The sequence below is a fragment of the Amia ocellicauda genome, chromosome 1 (assembly GCF_036373705.1).
Source record: "Amia ocellicauda isolate fAmiCal2 chromosome 1, fAmiCal2.hap1, whole genome shotgun sequence".
Taxonomy (NCBI): Eukaryota; Metazoa; Chordata; class Actinopteri; order Amiiformes; family Amiidae; genus Amia; species Amia ocellicauda.
The window spans coordinates 9,184,424-9,203,347 of NC_089850.1; the positions used below are offsets into that span (position 1 = coordinate 9,184,424).

Genomic DNA, 18,924 nt, shown 5'->3' on the forward strand with positions numbered 1-18,924 from the left:
AAACTAGCTGTCTGGTGAATGTTTTGTGGTGAGTTAGGTCTGAGCAAATTAGAATGATGTTGTCTATGCAGATATAGTTAGACTCCAGCCTAAGTTTAATAAAGTCAAAGATGTGATTGCTTTGATTAACCTCCATGGTCAAATTGTGCCCCCCCGTCGGTTGTGTATATAGTACCTTGAAAAAGTACGAAGGCTGGCCCGTGTGGTCCGATCCAACACACGAGCTACTGTAGCTGGACCACGGAGCAATGGAAGAAGGTGGCCTGGACTGATGAATCACGAGTTTAAGGTGTTGACTTGACCTCCAAATTCCCCAGATCTCAATCCAATCGAGCATCTGTGGGATGTGCTGGACAGACAAGTCGGATCCATGGAGGCCCCACCTCGCAACTTACAGGACTTAAAAATCTGCTGCTAATGTCTTGGTGCCAGATACCACAGCACACCTTCAGAGGTCTAGTGGAGTCCATGCCTCGACGGGTCAGGGCTGTTTTGGCGTCAAAAGGGGGACCTACACAATATTAGGCAGGTGGTCAAAATGTTATGGCTGATCGGTGTGTATACACACACTTTGGATTGGATATGTTGGATTATAAGCCTGTGTAATGAAATCTTAAAAACAACACATTTATTTATTTATTTTCAAGAATATGTGGTTTCATTGTGAGTATTATGAGTTATAGGAACATTATTATTTATACTGTACCAAAACTGATGTATATGCATATTCCATTTCAAGTTGGAAGACAACCATTACCGAATGGGAAGAGCGTTCTGACTTGCCAATCATGTGAAAACTTGTACCAAAGCTGTCCAATAGGGGCCCTGCCAGGAGGAGGAGTCCCGCCCCCATGCCTGTGAAGTGTCTCCTCCTCACAGTAGCAACCTGCCATTTCTTATTTCACTGCCATGTATCATGCTTTGCAGGAGAGTTGGATTATTGCCTGAGACAAATCTTTTGATTAACTCTCGTTCGAGCTCTCGTTCCTCTCTATGGAGGTAAGTTTTGTGCAGTAGTATTTCAGAGCTGGCTTTGGCTCCTCTACAGAGATCTTTTGTGTAAATGACCTGTTTGTACCATCTTTTCAGATATTCTTGAGTGTGTGTTGGAGCTCAGCGGCTGCTGTTCTGCATGAATCCTCGACGCTGGACGCATTGATATCGACGTCAAACCTTATCAACATTAACATCTTCTCCCAGGAATTAAACCCCAGAATGAGGCAAAAAGGGGCCTTCCACGCAATGTGAAGCAAAGCTCTCTTCAGATGATGGGCATAAAAGAACCCCTCCCCAAGCCTCCTCCAGGGTGTCAGCAGGCTACCGTGGAAGCAGAGGGTCAGCACACTCATCTGCAAGTTCTGCCAGAGGACGACCCCCACCAGGACGGGTGTCTCCACAGCCAAAGCAAGGATGCCCTTCTGGCGCATCTTCTTCTTCTAGCTCGGGGGGCTTCCCAGATAGAGAGCAATTGGCTTCACCCTCCCTCTCTATGCAGGTGCTACCCGGAGAGTCTCTCCCCAAGTCTCACATTCCCCACGGTGTGCCTCCCCTCACTACTTCTCCCCCAGACGCACTCCCCCACAGTCTACACCACTACGCCGGTCTCCACCTAGGAGGAGACGGGAGACTCCACCCCCTTGGCCGAGGGAGGATGAGTTCAAACACTGCTGTGTTAAATAGGAGAGATGGCAGTAGCTATGGCCACCCATCGCCAAATGAGACACCATCTGCACATCTGCACAGGAATTGACACAGGGCTGATGGAAGGCCCCTTCCATCACCATGCCCCCCACCACTGCCCTTACAGGAGTTGACGCTCTCCTAAAAGTTGGTCTCGGCCTACATGACCGACCTCCTGTGCGAAGCAGGAAAAAGCGATAAGGAGATCACTGGCAGCTATGGTAGTAGCTAGATGCAATCTGTGTCTGACACAGGCTAAGTTGCTCAACTTGGAGAAGTCCATCCTCCTCAACGCACCAATTACGCCTGGTCAAATTTTCGGGGCCACTGTTGACCTGAGCATAGAACACTCAGCCAAGGTGAAGGAGGCGGCATCAAAGTACGTCGACCTTCAACAGCTGAGAAGACAGCCCCAGTCGCACCACTGGCCCTACCCACAGCGGATACAGTGGGTGAGACACAAAAAACCGCCACAACCACAGGCCGGCAACGTGCAGCCAAGTTACTGGCGCAGAGGCCAAATGCAGGGGTAAAAATTTACTTTTCAGCTGGAAGCCTAAGGGGAGAGGCGAACCCCGCAACCCCACTGCTAAACCGCAAGGAGAATGTCCCTGAAAGAAACGAAAGACAATGAGCCACGGATACACCCTCCATTTCCACTCTGGCCCTCTCCCCCTCAGGAGAGTGCTGACCCCTACTGTCGGATGCCCAGTAAAGGCAAGAACTCTGGCTCAGGAGATTGCAGTAATGCGAGAAATACGAGCTGTATGACTGGTGGACCGAGAGGGGTTCTATTCACGGTACTTCCTAGTGCCAAAGAAGGCTGGAGGCTTAAGACTCAATCTCGATCCGAGGGGTCTCAATATGTTTCTGAAGAATAGAAACTTCTGCATGTTGACTGCGCAGCGTATCCTCCAGTCAGTCTGACTGGGCAACTGGTTCACGTCGATAGACCTCCTACTTCCATGTCCCCATCCTCCCAGCGCATAGCATCTATGCTTCGCCTTCCAGGACCAAGCCAGAACCTGGCCTTCCTAACTAAAGTTGTGTCGGCGTTTCACACCAATCAACTCTCATCCTTGAGCCATTCCACCCCCCTCCGCAGACTCCAGTCAGGGCCTTGAGGTGTTATATGGAGAGGACTGCTCGCTTTACAGCTCCGACCAACTTTTGTCTGCTATGGGTCTACCACCAGAGGGCAGGCAGTTACAAAACAATGACTGGCTCACTGGGTGGTGGATGCTATCCGTCTCTCATCTATGAAAATTCAAAGGTTCCCATGCCAGAGCACATCTTGGCACACTCCACAAGGGGACAGGCCACGTCGAGGGCTCTTTGTCATGGTGCTTCACTGGAGGACCTGTGAAACACTGTGACATGCTCCGGTCGTCAAACTTTCACAAAGTTCTATTGCCTTAATGTTGCAGACTGGGTGCACCCTACACTGGGCACTCAAGTACTGTAGGCTGCCTACCGTCAGGCACCGTGAAGCTCTGCTGTGCTTGCCATGGATGAGAATTAGCTTAAATCAGGTGTCCGTTCGCAATAGCTCTGATATAGCCTTCCCATTCGGTAATGGTTGTCTTTCGACTTGAAAGGGAATGTTAGGTTATTATCATAACCCTGGTTCCATGAAAAAGAAAGACAACCATTACCCTTCAGGGGTCGCTTGGTCAGACAATCTTCATGATGAAGAAATGGCAGGTTGCTACTGTGAGGAGGAGACACTTCACAGACACAGGGGCGGGACTCCTCCTCCCAGCAGGGCCCCTATTGGACAGCTTTGGTACAAGTTTTCACATGATTTGCAAGTCAGAAGGCTCTTCCCATTCGGTAATGATTGTCTTTCTTTTTCAGGGAACCAGGGTTATGATAATAACCTAACGTTTTGTTAGCAGATTATACTGCCACCACATGACGGCATGTGCCTCACCAGCAGAGACAGTAACTTTCTTAGTTTTGACATCCTAAAGTTTCTACCCCAAAGTAGATCTGGAACAGGGAGTCTGATAGTGCATGACAGGATATGTTACCATCATCCAGAATCTTTCATTTACATTATTTTATTCAAAGGATGTGTTATGAACAAGCCTAATTCAACTATAGTAGAGCTGTGTTTCTGACATCATCAAAATCTGCACATCTTCCAGCATCATGTGAAATGTGGCTGCCGTGTGTTTATAATATACAAAGCCTCAAAACACCAAATGCCTGAACTAGCAAGTCCTGTCACCAATTACAAACAAACTGACACCTGGTTTACATATTTGGCATGAACTGAAACCGTACATGCACTATCAATGTATCTGTTTGTCCAGAAGTGGAAAAATATACTCCACACATTCATGCTGCTAAATTGCTTTTATTGCCAGGAATGCATGGGGCTGATTTCTGAAAACCACAGACTTCACTTTTTCCAAACTGCGTACCAGTACCATGTTAATTACAAGCAAATAACTGTGTATTTTTAAATTTCTTTGTGTAGTTTTATGATTCTGATAACCATGGTAAATAAGTTATATGTGTAAATAAAGAAAGACATTATTGCCAATGTTTAGAAACAATATTTTTTCTTAGTTAAAAAAGACAGTTACAGAAATGATAAAATTAAAGTAATGACTTTGTGGCGCTAACAATTAATGTTAATGTTAATGTAGCTGATTAATGAAGTGTTGTGCTATTTTGAGCACAGTGCTCTTTAAAACATTAATTTCCATGCTAAATTAATATAGATGGCCCTATCTGCTCTCCCCCAATAATTGATAAATGTTGATAATTTCATGAAAAGTACTATTCAGTACTGTTCTATTCTTTCATCCTGTATCCATCACTGAATTAAAAATACATTAAAATCAATACACTTCCTGTTTTCTCAAGTCTCAGCCCTGTGTCATTTCTGTCAATTGCAGAACTAAAGCCTTAATAACATCTATTGATCTTTTTCTTCAAATATTCTCCTTTATCATCACAATACTGGATGGCATGTTTGTATCTGTTCTTATCATTCCAGTTATGTAATGCAAAGATGTGAGCAACAACAAAAGTGTGAACCCTTTTGATAATCTGTCTTGTTGTCCACCTAGCACTGTTCTATAACAGGGGTAAATATGTATTTAAATGTGAATGTGAGTTTTAACCTTACATTTTAAAATAAATTACACAATCCTGCAACAGATACCATTTTATCAAATGAGGAAGTTTCGGATTGTGTGTGTTAGCAAACATTTGCACAATTTATCAGTGGCCTATGATCAGAATCAGTGGCCTATGATCGAGTGAACAGGAGGAAACATGGGTGGCTTAAAAACTCTGACAAAAGTAAATTCTTCTGGGTCAGGGTTAAGGCATAAAGTATGGCATGTTTATGTTTGTACTGTGCCTGATATTTGGAAAAACAGAGTGCTTAAGACACCACTTTTGACAGGCCTTTGGTTTTCACGAGCAATAAATTAATCTTGAGCTATCTAGAGGTATCGCTAACGTTGCACTTTCTGACCCCGGTGAGAGGGATTGTGAAAAACGATGTTTGCAATAATAACTTTGATGACAATTTGTTTACATATACTTAAGCGTGGTAATTAATCACAGACGAAACATAACATCTGCGGCATAGCAGTTAATTACAACAACATCAAGAACAGGATATAACTACCTTTGAGAGTTTTATATTACAAATGACACATGGTGACATTTTGTATTGTGTCAAAATCTGTTTTTATTATTTGATTGAAAGTTTTTCAAAGATGGGAATCTATATAAACCGAGTTCAGGCAGTGAGAAGTTCAGCTCTTCTTAGCCATTTCTGAGTACTGATATTTTCTTTTTTCTCAATTATTAAAAGAACAAAAACCAGAACACACTACAGCCCTTCAGGAACTGAGTTTGAGATCTCTGCTCTATGGAAAAAAAACACTACAGAACAAAATACAATGTTGTTACAGAAAAAGCATTATGCTACAGTCCACTCCCTGCTGAGCATGTTGTATTCTCTCATTCAGTGGTATGGAACTCAACCTGCTAGTATTCAAACTAAAGTTGAAGAACCAGGAAAAAAGTGTGTTTATGGTGCTGTCAATACCTGGAACATCTGCACAAATGCGTGTGGCCCCATCATTCTTCCAGACTTGGAATGGCGGGTGATGACCAATGACTTTTTGCTTACTCATCTCCTGAACCTCTCACTTGGCTTGCTCCATGTTGACCATTGATAATCTCTGTCCCGGTTGTTGCATGACCTGGGCCTCCCCTGTGTTCATGTGATGTTCAGTTACACTAGTCTTTCCCAAGCTGATGGCCCCTTAAGCTAATATGGGCTGGAACTACACTAGCAGCATCAACACCTCGTAAGCACTCAATTTATGATTTTTGTGATTATTAAGTGACATTAGATTGTGTAATTATTGATTTGTGTTAAATATTACCAACCTATTGCATGACCATTATATAAACTCAGGCTGTTCATGTTTTTGTCCTTGAATTAAATCAGTTTTGCAATGTATTAAATATTGTACATTATACATGTCATTGTTGCATTGCTATATTTTGTAAGATGAATGAAATACCAGAATGTGACTTTGACCACTCATATACACTGCCTATTATAAACAAAATATATTATACAGTGAGGAAAAAAAGTATTTGATCCCCTGCTGATTTTGTAAGTTTGCCCACTGACAAAGAAATTATCAGTCTATCATTTTAATGGTAGGTGTATTTTAACAGTGAGAGACAGAATAACAACAAAAAAATCCAGAAAAACGCATTTCAAAAATGTTATACACTGATTTGCATGTTAATGAGGGAAATAAGTATTTGATCCCCTATCAATCAGCAAGATTTCTGGCTCCCAGGTGTCTTTTATACAGGTAACGAGCTGAGATTAGGAGCACTCTCTTAAAGGGGGTGCTCCTAATCTCAGCTCGCTACCTGTATAAAAGACACCTGTCCACAGAAGCAATCAATCAATCAGATTCCAAACTCTCCAACATGGCCAAGACCAAAGAGCTGTCCAAGGATGTCAGGGACAAGATTGTAGAACTACACAAGGCTGGAATGGGCTACAAGACCATCGCCAAACAGCTTGGTGAGAAGGTGACAACAGTTGGTCCGATTATTTGCAAATGGAAGAAACACAAAATAACTGTCAGTCTCCCTCGGTCTGGGGCTCCATGCAAGATCTCACCTCGTGGAGTTTCAATGATCATGAGAACGGTGAGGAATCAGCCCAGAACTACACGGGAGGATCTTGTTCGAGTTGCCAAACATCAGCCTCGAAACCTTAATGACTTGGAGAGGATCTGCAAAGAGGAGTTGGACAAAATCCCTCCTGAGATGTGTGCAAACCTGGTGGCCAACTACAAGAATCGTCTGACCTCTGTGATTGCCAACAAGGGTTTTGCCACCAAGTACTAAGTTGAAGGGGTCAAATACTTATTTCCCTCATTAACATGCAAATCAATTGATAACTTTTTTGAAATGCATTTTTCTGGATTTTTTTGTTGTTATTCTGTCTCTCACTGTTAAAATACACCTACCATTAATATCAGCAGGGAATCAAATACTTTTTTCCCTCACTATACAACCTTGAAACATGGGAAATGGTAACTGTGGCATGTGATGCACTTGAGATTCATGAAAAACAGCAGAAAACATTACATTAACAATTTCACACATAAAAACAGATATGTTTAAAACTACATTGACGTTGAAATAAACAATGCTGGCTTTACATGAAAAAATACGAGTATCTGTGGAGTGTACTGGGAATTCATACAGATGGTGAAATGTATATAAGACTCAATATTAAAATGAAGAAAATGAAGCAGGAATGAAGTTTGCCAAACAGGAAATAGGTTTATACAGTTGAGTGTTTCTGCCCTAATACTCTCTCTCTCTCTCTCTCTCTCTCTCTCTCTCTCTCTCTCTCTCTCTCTCTCTCTCTCTCTCTCTCTGTCTCTATCTATCTATACGTATTTACATATATATATATATATAAGCAACACAAATGTGTCCTCTAACATATGTAATCTCACTGATATATTTACATTTTAATAGCATTTTTTAAAACATGTTTGTAGAGACAAATAAACATTAAAATAGATAGATCATGAATGCATAGCTATTTCGCAGTAACTCTTGTATACGTTCACTCCTTCTAAATGTAACTGTCCATGTATAAAATTCCTTAGGCAAAGAACAGACTCCACCACAAATGTCTCCAGGTTACCTTTTTCAAGGCTCATTTGTTTCCCTGTATTGAAAAAAGATACGCTTACGCAGAATTCCACTTTATCTCTTTGACCTAGTGATCTTTTGAAAGTCACTATTGTTTTTATTAGATAGCCTCTTGTCTTATTCACTTTGTCTACAGAAGTTTCCCACACTGAGCTCACCAGTGAAATATCTGGCTTATCTCTGCTTGTAGAGAAGGGAGTTTGTACCTACAGTGAAACAGAAATCCTATTGGTAGCTGCCTGGTTCCAGCCAATACTCCCAAGTGACTCATAGCTAGACCCAGTTGTAACTTGAACTTTCAAAATGCTGGTTCAAAGTGCAGTTCAGTCCTTTTGCCAACAGATGTCAATCTAGTAAACTTAGCTGTATGATTTAGTTTATTAAGCTGTCATTGAAAATTAGTTCAAAGAATCATTTTTGAGTACATGTATTAAATACAGATTAATGTATGTATAACCTGAAGCAAAATGTGGTCTTTAGGGTTGAGAATAAAATAAAACATGCACAGCTGCAAATAAAGTTATGAATATACAGAATATGTCAAAATCAAAATCTAATATTTACCTGTACCAATATTTGTGTGTACTCAGATGAGTTATTCTTGGTAACTGTGGCATATTTCAGATATACCCATAAGATTTAACCACAGCACAAACACATAACTTAGTTTGGCCAATTCAGGTTTAATCCTTTTCATCAGAAAAGAGTTGGATTTGTTGGATTTTCAGATCACTGTCATGCTGAAATGTGAAATTATGCAAAGTACCGTTAGTATATCTTGCTTTGGGACTATTCTGGGAATGTATGGAATTTGTGTTAGACAGGAATATTAAATACCTCCAGCTTTTTGCAGTGATTTGTATTTAACTTTCTTCACATCAAAGGGTCCCAGACCATGAGAAGGTTTAGCAGACCAATCTTTTGAAACTTGTTAGCAGTTATGATTATTGATTCAAAGTTGGTCTCTCCTTTTCTTTTTTCAATTTTAACTTTGGTCCTAGACATCATTTGATCAGACATTTCATTATCATGGTTCTACTGCTTACTTTTCTGGATCCCCTCCAAATCCCACCTCCTTCAACTTTCAATTGAATACATTTTTATATTATTTAAATATCCCCATGACACGATGCTGCCACTACCATGCTTCACAGCAGGGATGGTGTTCTTTGAGTGATGTGCGGTGTTGGGTTAACGCCAAACATAATGCTTTGTGTGTAGGCCAAAAAGTTCAATTTTAATTTTGTCAGACCACAAAACGTTTTGATACATGGCTACAGAAGCTCCTGAGTGATTCTTTGCAAACTTCAAATGGGATTCGAGGTAGGCTTTCTTGAGTACCATTGGGCTCAGATTTGTCGAGTGCTTGGGATATTATTGTCACCTGCACACTTTGACTAGTCTTGGCCATAAAATCCTGTAGCTCTTGCAAAGTTTCCATTGGCCCCTTGGCAGCCAATCTGATCTGTCTCCTTGTTGCTTGGTCAACCAGTTTGGAGGGCTGGCCTGATTTAGGCAGGGTCTTGGTGGTACCACACATCTTCCACTTCTTAATAATCATCTTCACAATGCTCCAAGGGATATTCAAGACCTTTTCAAAGCTATTTTGCTTGTCCGTATATATATATATATATATATATATATATAATGTATTAACAATTTTAAACCTTTTTTAGTTACAAAGCTTTTATTCCATTCATAGTAGCTCTCTCTTTTAGTCAGTCTTAAATAAAACGAAATAATAGCAAACCCAAACACAGAAATGTTCTAACAGCTTGAGGCAGCTTAAATGAGTGACAGCTGTACAATGCAATAGGGCACTCTCCTGCCGTGCCTGTTTAACCTATAAATAATCTCTTACTGTTTCTGCTTAAACTACAAGATGACAAGTGCAAAGCAGGTCCAAAACACTGTATAAGAATGACTGTGGTATATTATGTTTGAACGCAAGGAAGATATTAAATTGAAAGTATCTGTAGATAATTTCAAAATCTTGTTTTATTTATTTTTATTCACTCAGTTTTATCATTGGCAAAAACTAATTTTCAATTATGTAATGAACATTCCACTCAGGATAGTATAAGAACACTTCATTAAAAAGAGCATTACTTACACAGTGTTTTTGCATTGATTAAAGATATCACAACCTTCGCTTCAGTTAAAGTTTTGGAATCGGATATGCTGACGTACTTTTCCCTCAGTCTCTTTTTATTTTAAGAGACATATAGCTCATGCCATTGTGATGCTTACAAATGATCTATTACCTCAGTTCATAAATAGTGTATTACCTGGTAACAAGTCTACATCAACTCTAGCATTCTGCTTTAAATCAGGGTCTGCATTTAAGTCTATTTCATGAACTGAAAATAATTCTGAAATTAATCCAATGCCTTAGTATTTATTAACAATTTCCTGTAAAATATATATATATATATAATCTGAAAACAAAACAAAAACAATATTGCTTTAAAATTATCTGTTGAATTTCTGTGTTACTTCTTTTTCTGAATAGTCACTGGAGTTCAACAGGTATAAAACATTTTTTGGATTTATTTCAATTTTCATCTAATGGTCCCTTTTCCTCAAAATCCTGGGGGTAACATAGCCAGCAAAATACATTACATTTTACAAGAAATACTGTCAGCACAACAAGTACAATTTTACCTAAAACTGACTAAATAATTGCCCTGAAATTAATCAGATCGTATGTCTTCACTTGTCATTTTAGGTCTGAAGCTTTCAGCACTAGTCTGCTTCTGGCTGTTTGGCTGAGCCTAGTTTCATACAATTTAAATTGGTTTCAGTTTACATTACTGTTAAAATAGCTAAAAATGTTTAGAATAAAAATGCAAATTTTCTTTTTTTAACTGTTAAATGGCACTCTGTTTTCTGCATTATTTTCAATCTTATCAAGTGGATAACAATGTCCTAAAAAAGGACAATATGATTTGACATATTAAGTCAAATTACATACAAAAATAAAACAACACATAATTTGGTGTTCTCTGTAAAACACCCAATGTAAATTAATTAAGTAATACATTATTAAGTAATTAGTTAATGGGACTTGAAGTGTGACAAGCTGATATGATTTTCCACATCCTAATTATGCTAAGTCTCCTCTTTTGTTGCGTAATACCTACTAAGGACCATATATCGTATATGATAAAATGAAGATGGAAAACACCTACTATATCAACCAGATATATGTTTGAGGTTAATAAGGCCTTTGAAGGAATCTGTTGTGAAATTCATCAGACTGAAGACTTGGGGCTAAATTAATGCAGCCACAGTTTCCCAAGATCTTTCCCATACTGTCCATATGGGCAGGCCGTAGCAATATTGGCTCTTGAGTGTTGGGGAAGCTGCACATCTGGTAAGGACAACCTGCTCCTGAGCAACACTGGAGCCTAGAGGATAACAGATCACAGAATGACTGCACAAATGCCTCACAGTCACTGGCACCAGAAAGCTGTTCTCAGTAACCTTGAAAGTAAAGAGGAAATCTCCTGATTTCAGGGGATTACATGTAAAGCTTTAAACTTCAAGGATTTGCTTTTTTTTTTTTTTTTCTGGTTTAGGCTTTTTTGTATAAAGAGACACCTTGAACAGCTGGAAATAAAATATCAGCAATTGTACATGGGCAAGCTGTCAATTTTTCTTAGCCTACTCTCTAAAGATTCCTGTTAAGGCATTGATATGCTCCCGAAAAAGCACTGTGAATGTAATTTATTGAAGGTATGATAAGTATAACATTTATAAAAGGCCACTCCGTACTTTCTTAAATAACTCTTTCATATTAGAATATTTAAAATGTGAGTTTAAATATATATCCTATTTAAAGGGAAATATTGTTTAAAGATTAATACATTTCACTACATTTAGAAGTGAATACTTTTTAATTTAATCTACCTTCCTTTCTTTCTAGTTCAGAAACATCCAATCACTCTTTATTAGTTCAGGCATGTGTTATTGAAACAGTTATGATTCCTTTCTAGTCTTGCAACAGACAACTTTGTAAGAAAAGTGACTCAATTTGCATATTTCTTACTCAGTTTACTGTCTACACTGGTAAATCAGAATCAGCTGGGCTGTAGCACCTGCACTCAGTGGACAATAATAAAAAAGTGTGAAATACAATAAGTACAGTGTAGCTTGTTGGTATTGCATCTTGTTACTTTAGTCTAATTCCTGCAAAGAAACCTAGACATAGGTTTGAATCCACTGCCAAGGCACTGTTGACTGAACCTACCTACTACCTGCCCCAATGCATACTGGTATGAAAAATGGGTCTGAGAATGGTTCTTTCCTTCTCTTAGCTTTTCAAATAAATCACTGCAAATTCAGTCCTAATCAAAACTGGCCTCACCACTTTTGTCCCTTTTAATACAGTCTTTAAGGTAGAGCAGCAGTAAAATGATTTTCATATTTTATGATGACACTATGCAGGCAATTACTTAAATGTGTTTCTAACACTTTGTTGAGCCTCAAGTAATTAAGTGAAGTATATGATTTTACACACCGTTATGTGTGTCTGTGTATCCAAGTTATTTACATTACACACTGCAGGGAGTGCAATCATGCTGTATTCAACATCCTTTTTGAGCTAGTTTAAAATACAAATCACTGCAAATAGCTGGAGGTACTTTAAACAAATTCCACTGCTGTCTAAAACAAATTCCATACATTTCCAGAATAGTCCCTAAGTAATGTAATCTCCTGTGTTTTGTTTTGCTTTTTTATTTACTAACTAAACCCAGTTATCTTACCTTTTCCAAATGAGTTAAAAGTTAATTTTCATTTGAGATTTTTACCTTTACATGTAGCATACCCATATCCATTAACATTGATACTGGGACTGATATGTGCTTTTCTTCTGCTGTATTTCCATTTCATAGAAGCTTTTCAATCTGGAAGAAGCTCTGGTATCACAGCCTTGGGGAATAGCTTGAAAAAACAGAGGGATAATAGATGCTGATTTGCTAGTGAATTGTTGACTCTTTTTTGTTTTCATCTGCCTGTCCAATGAGCAGTGATCTGAAACAGGACAGACTGACAGCCCCAGCTAAAGTCATACACCTGAGTACACATCCGTTCATTCTCCCTCAGTACAGAAGGAGCCTGATTTGGACAAATAGTCACAAACACAGACATGTTGCAAAGTTTTTCTTCATCTCTGGTATTCCACTGCATACATTTCTGATCTGTGGAATGGATGACGAAGCTTGAGTGGTGTGTGTCTCATGCTGTACTGCACAGGCGTGGATCCCATCCAATTCATACAGTTCAGAGAAGCCACTCATAACACTTACGCTTCCAATGCAGATTCTCTCGTTGCAAGTTGAGAGGAAACTTTACAGTATTAGCATTAGTTTATCCATTAATCACATGGGATTAGATCATTATGTTTATTCATGTATTTATTGTACAATCTTTTACTGACTGTTTAATTAAACTCTTGGAAAGTCGTGTGTAAATAGAATTTAAGGAGATAGACCATACCTTGCTCCATAAATGATTGTCTTTAATCACTTAAACGTCTAATATCTCTGATATGTATAGCTGTCTCATGTGTGGCAATCCTCATTATATGAGTTTTCAACTGATAAAGTTTATGGACATCTATTCAGACTGTTTTTGTAATTTAGCAGTTCATTCTCCCGAACTATTCAGCACTCCTGTAATTTTGCACTTTATATAACTATGCTTCATTATGCTCCTGCTTACTTATACATTGTTAGACCTCCTGTTGTTACCTCTTGAACTATGATGTACGAGGGAACTGAATCCTTTCACCCTGGAACAGAGGAGACTACGTGGGGACTTGATTCAAGTCTTCAAAATCATGAAAGGCATCGACCACATCAAACCAGAGGAGCTTTTCCAGATCAGCAGGGACACACGCACCCGGGGACACAAATGGAAATTGGGCTTCAAGGCATTCAAGACAGAAAACAGGAGACACGTCTTCACACAGAGAGTCGTCACAATCTGAACAAACTCCCCAGCGATGTGGTTGAAGCTGAAAATTTGGGAACATTTAAAAATAGACTGGATAGGATCCTTGGATCACTTAGTTATTAATGGACACCAAACGAGCACGATGGGTCGAATGGCCTCCTCTCATTTGTAAACTTTCTTATGTTCTTATGTATGTTTTGTATTTGATATTAACTGTATACAGGGGTGGATCTTAAGGATTTTTGGCACTAGCCAGCCGGGCTAGTAGCCCAAAATTTCCACTAGCCTGGCTGAAATGTTACTAGCCCTGTTTGTAACTCTATTTACATTGTTACAAATAGGGCTAGTAGTCTAAACAAATGTTTTCTATATATTTTTAGTTTCCTAAACATTCCCAGTATTCCCAGTAAGTTAGTCTGTGAGTAGCAGTATTTGAATCAATGACACAACAATATAACTACTATAAATATAGTAGCTGACATCACTGGATGAGCTTTTGTGTTTTGTACCGTCATATTCTATAAAAGATTGGCCTATTTCTCATGGAATTTGATGCTCTGCAGTTAATAATTAGTAGAACCAAGCTCGAATATACCCTTTTTGCTGGAGCTATGTGCTTGACAGGCTGAACACCACATACCACTCTCCCGTTTAAACTGAAGCCAGTCCTCCCTCCACTTTCTCCACTGCTCTCCACTGGAAACATCTCTCTCAATTTTTTTCATACTCAGCTGTGACACCGCTTTTGTGTTTCTTTGGTGAGGGTAACGGAAATTAGGGGAATAACAATGCATTTTCAGGATTGTTCTCACTTAATTTAATTGTAGTTTTATTCACTCTGTAAGTAACGTACTGGTAATTAGGGCTACTCTAAAACGATTGCCATGGAAACATGCTTCGTGGCTAGAGAGTCGACTAGCCAGCTGTCATTCAACTAGCGTAATGAACCCCGCCTCTCGGACTAGTGGTCTTGAAATTAGACTCCCCCGAAATGTAAACTACTCGACTGTGGCTTAATTTCCAGCCCTGACTGTGTATATAATCTACATTTATCTTCTGCACTTTTGTATTACTCATGTAACCTATAAGTCGCCCTGGACAAGGGCATCTGCCAATCAATCAATCAATCAATCAATCAATCAATCAATCAATCAATCAGTCAATCAATACATTAAACGCCCTTGGCTGGTGAAGCTGTTGGTACAATTGTGTTGTTATGGCAAATAATTTCTCTGAGAAACTCACTGACATAAAATGGTTTGTTTTAACTACCAGTTCTCCTTAGGCACCCAGACTGAGGATAGCCTTTCTGGTATTATACGTTTTGTGTTCATTCAAACAGTTGATCTACAGTTTCAAGACGATTTTTGGAGATCTTTCTGTTGAAGAATTATATTGAATTCTTCCATTTCACTTTACCTTGCAGCTACACACAATTATACATTTTCAGTGGATGGGAATGAATGTGGGTTGAGCAGGGTTTTGATAACATTCATTACTGGGACATGTCTTCAATGAAGTAAAAGAAGCATGCATTTTATTAGCAGTAGTTTGCATTATTTTACTGCTCCAAAATGTTGAAAGTTAGACATAAACAGAGTGTAATATATATTTGTAAATCTTTTCTATTAAACATTATTCCTCCTGTATTAACTGGTGTTCAGTTGCACTGTTAGAAAAATAGTTTGACAAAGTAAAAGTAGTTAATGTAAGACTTCTCCTTCCACCTCCTTGCTGAAATGTACTGCTAAGTACGCATACAAGAGATGAGGTATGCAAACATGGAAATTCTTCTCTGCATTCGAAAGTGGCAGTCCAGTAGATTAGGAGAGTGATACAGTGAACACACAGATAAAGTGGAGTTTCACTGTAGCAGCCCTGTCATTGCACCTGAAACCTTGGACGTGTTTCAAGCTTGTGTAAGATTAAAGGGAAATAAGTCTGGCCTCCATCACTGTCACCATTCACTTTAATTTGTACTCACAAAGTGTAAAAAAGAATCGGATGTGCACCACTGAATATGTCTTGTGGGCAACACTCACTTCTTTCTTGGGCCTTTAAGTGGCGTGTGCAATCCATGGTCAAGAAGGGAAAATACTATTCATTTCCAGCCCTTGAAAATCACAGCATGCAGCAGAAATATGCAGCTTCAAAGTGCAGGACATAAAAGTGCATGTTGAAGCACCTATCAATACCGGAATCGTTGAGGAATCAGATCAATGTGCAAGACATGTCGTGATTTATTAAAGGCTATACCTTTGAACTAACCAGAAGAGCTACCTGTAAATTTAGTGAATCAATGGTTGCTACAAAGAAACCATATACATCAGTTTGAATCAGGCATCAAAGGGAGACTGTGCTATAACATGACCCCTGAAAATCAAAAGAGATCATTTTGATGTCTGGCCCACTGTCTGTAAACAGTCTATGTATACATTTTACAGGGCCACCGTGAGATCTGGCGCACTTTGAATTATTCCAGGGTAATTTAGAATGAACAAACAAGCTTCTGAATTTAGCTCTATCCTTACACTGGGCTACATTTAATGATGCTTTTCAAATTCTATTATTCATGAATGTAATATTTTCATTAGCAGATGCTGCCTTGCTAATACTTTGCTTTCAATGAATGCTCAGAGCTCACATATGGATTATGAGTAAATAAATAATAGACAACAGTTATTTTAAACTTTAAAAAGGTTGTATTTCTAAAAGTCTGTATTTTAAGATTTGAAAATTACTAAACTATTCTTAATAATTCTGTCTCCTTTGTGGATAAAGCCTAAAGTTTACCTTGTGTTATGAAGGAGAATATTATATGTGGTCCTGTTTTTTCTTTTGACAGCTTGAATGTTATGTATAAAATTGTCTTCAATGTCTGCTGCTACAAAGAGCTAAGAATGAACCCTTACCAGTTTGGACTTATTCGCATAAATTAAAGAAGGTACATAATGGAAATGCAAAGAGATAGCTATGAAAGACATATCTAAAATTTGAAAGTCGGTTTTGGGTGACTAAAGTTGTGATATTTAAGAAGGATATGAGATTATATTCATCAAATCCTTCTCACTACTTTCTCCAAAATGCTATAAGAAAATTAGAGATGGAGTTGACTCACTCCCGAATCAGTAATAGAGGACAGCAGTATTGATGATCTGTGTAAAAACGATCCCCCTATTTCCCTCTACAATACCGAAAGTCATGTATCTATGACCATCCTTGTACTTACACAGGGAGTGCATGTTAATTTCAATAATTCATCTTCCTTTCCAAACAACTTGGAAGAAGTACATTATTACCATGGGTTCAAAGCAAAGTAAATGGATATAGCTCCATCTGATAAAAAAGAAAACTGAACCTTAAGGCAAAGAAGGTGGGATCTATCAATGAACCATTACTTGGCTTTGCAATACCTCAATAGTAATGGGTAAGGTCAAGCTTAAGAATCATTGAGGCTTGCTCTCCAGCAAATCGAAACCCAAAAGGAGATTTCAGTTGGTTCAGAAGGGTGGGATAATGAATAAAAAATGTATATATATCAGAAGGAAAATATATCCTTTTTAACTTCAGTCATTTTTTGTCAACTGGGTTTGTACTTCAATGGGCTGGATTGCATGAGGACTAATCTTTCTTCTATCACCCAATGTCATTTACACTGATGAACCTGACCGTTGACCTCAAAGGTCAGTCCTAGACATTGAATCTTTGAGTCTTCTCAGCGTGGGAGTAAGGCTGCCTTGCTGGAAAAAAATAAACTTTGTTCATTTTTGAAAGGTAGAATTTAAGGTACCCAAAGACCCTATCCCCATAATACTAATCACTAATATCACTTTTAATGCACACTGAGTCATGAAAAACTGATTCAATATTACGGTCACAAGTCCATACACTTAGATAAAACAGCCTACAATCGGATTCAGGAAAATGTATCCCTTTTCATGGCCTTCAATACATATTTAGCTAGAAGAAAATTGACTTTTAAACTCTGCTATCAAGCTTATTCTAACACATTTCACTAAGGTTTTGTCTGATGATTGGTGAGTCCAGTGGATCAATTTTATAACCTGTCCTTTCTGTTGAAGTTTAAACATTATTTCATGTGTCAAAACTTTTTTCCATCCATTTCTCTTTTGAACAATTTCTATGTTTTAGTGCCTGCTCTAGGCAGAATTATTTTTGTATCATGTTCTCAATTGAACAAAGCTTTCCAGCAGTAAATCTCTCCTACTGCAGCAGCTCTTAAAAGACATAGCTTTACTGGTTTCTGTGTTATGGTTAGATATGATATAGATTTGAAATCTGCAGCAGGTTAAGGGTCAGTAAATAAAGAATTGGCCTATGGATTTTAAAATGCCCTTTTGTTGTTCCCCTCTTCCTACTTAAGATGCTTTTGTTTGCATAGCCACATTTACTGAACTTTTTATATTATGCAATTAGTACTTGGAAATTATAGTTCAACAGAATATTAATGTGTCAAATTGGAAATCATATTAACCACAACCATATGTCTAAATTAAACTCATCATTACATACGAATGAGTAATATATATGTGCTGTATGTGTGTGTGTAATATATTATATATTAAATTGACAATGACACTTTGATGTATTCAATAATTTGTGCAAACCACAGCACATAATCCAAATGATTCACGATTTGAAATTGTCAGGTGATTGTATGTGTTTTGACTTAAATGTAAATAATGTAAATAATATTTAAATAACGTAAATAATGAGACATTTGTAGTGCTTTTCTTCAGTTCCAAGTCACAAACAAAACGGTAAAATGTGATGGTTTGTCACGTGATGACAGCTTTCAATATCAGGACTGCAGGATTTGTGTCCATGTGTTTTAGACAGTCAACCATTTGTTCATGAAAAACCCATATAAAGATGTATAAGATACAGATATGATATTCAATTCAGTACTTCTCATTTGTAATCTTCATGAAATTATTGACCTTTCATTCTCTAATGATACTTCACTCTCGATGATTGTATGACAGGGACTTTAAATATTAAACATCCAAATTCAAAATTAATAATAAA

The 18,924-nt window shown here is 38.3% G+C and overlaps 1 protein-coding gene across 1 annotated transcript in view; it reads left to right on the top strand.

Moving 5' to 3' along the window:
• dcdc2c (doublecortin domain containing 2C) overlaps positions 1-1,613 on the top strand; it is a 132,529-nt gene extending 130,916 nt beyond the window's left edge. The window contains exons 11-12 of the mRNA XM_066698191.1: positions 821-878; positions 1,201-1,613. Of these exons, the coding sequence (XP_066554288.1) occupies positions 821-878; positions 1,201-1,613 (471 nt within the window). The remainder of the gene's footprint in view (positions 1-820; positions 879-1,200) is intronic.
• The last annotated feature ends 17,311 nt before the right edge of the window (positions 1,614-18,924 follow it).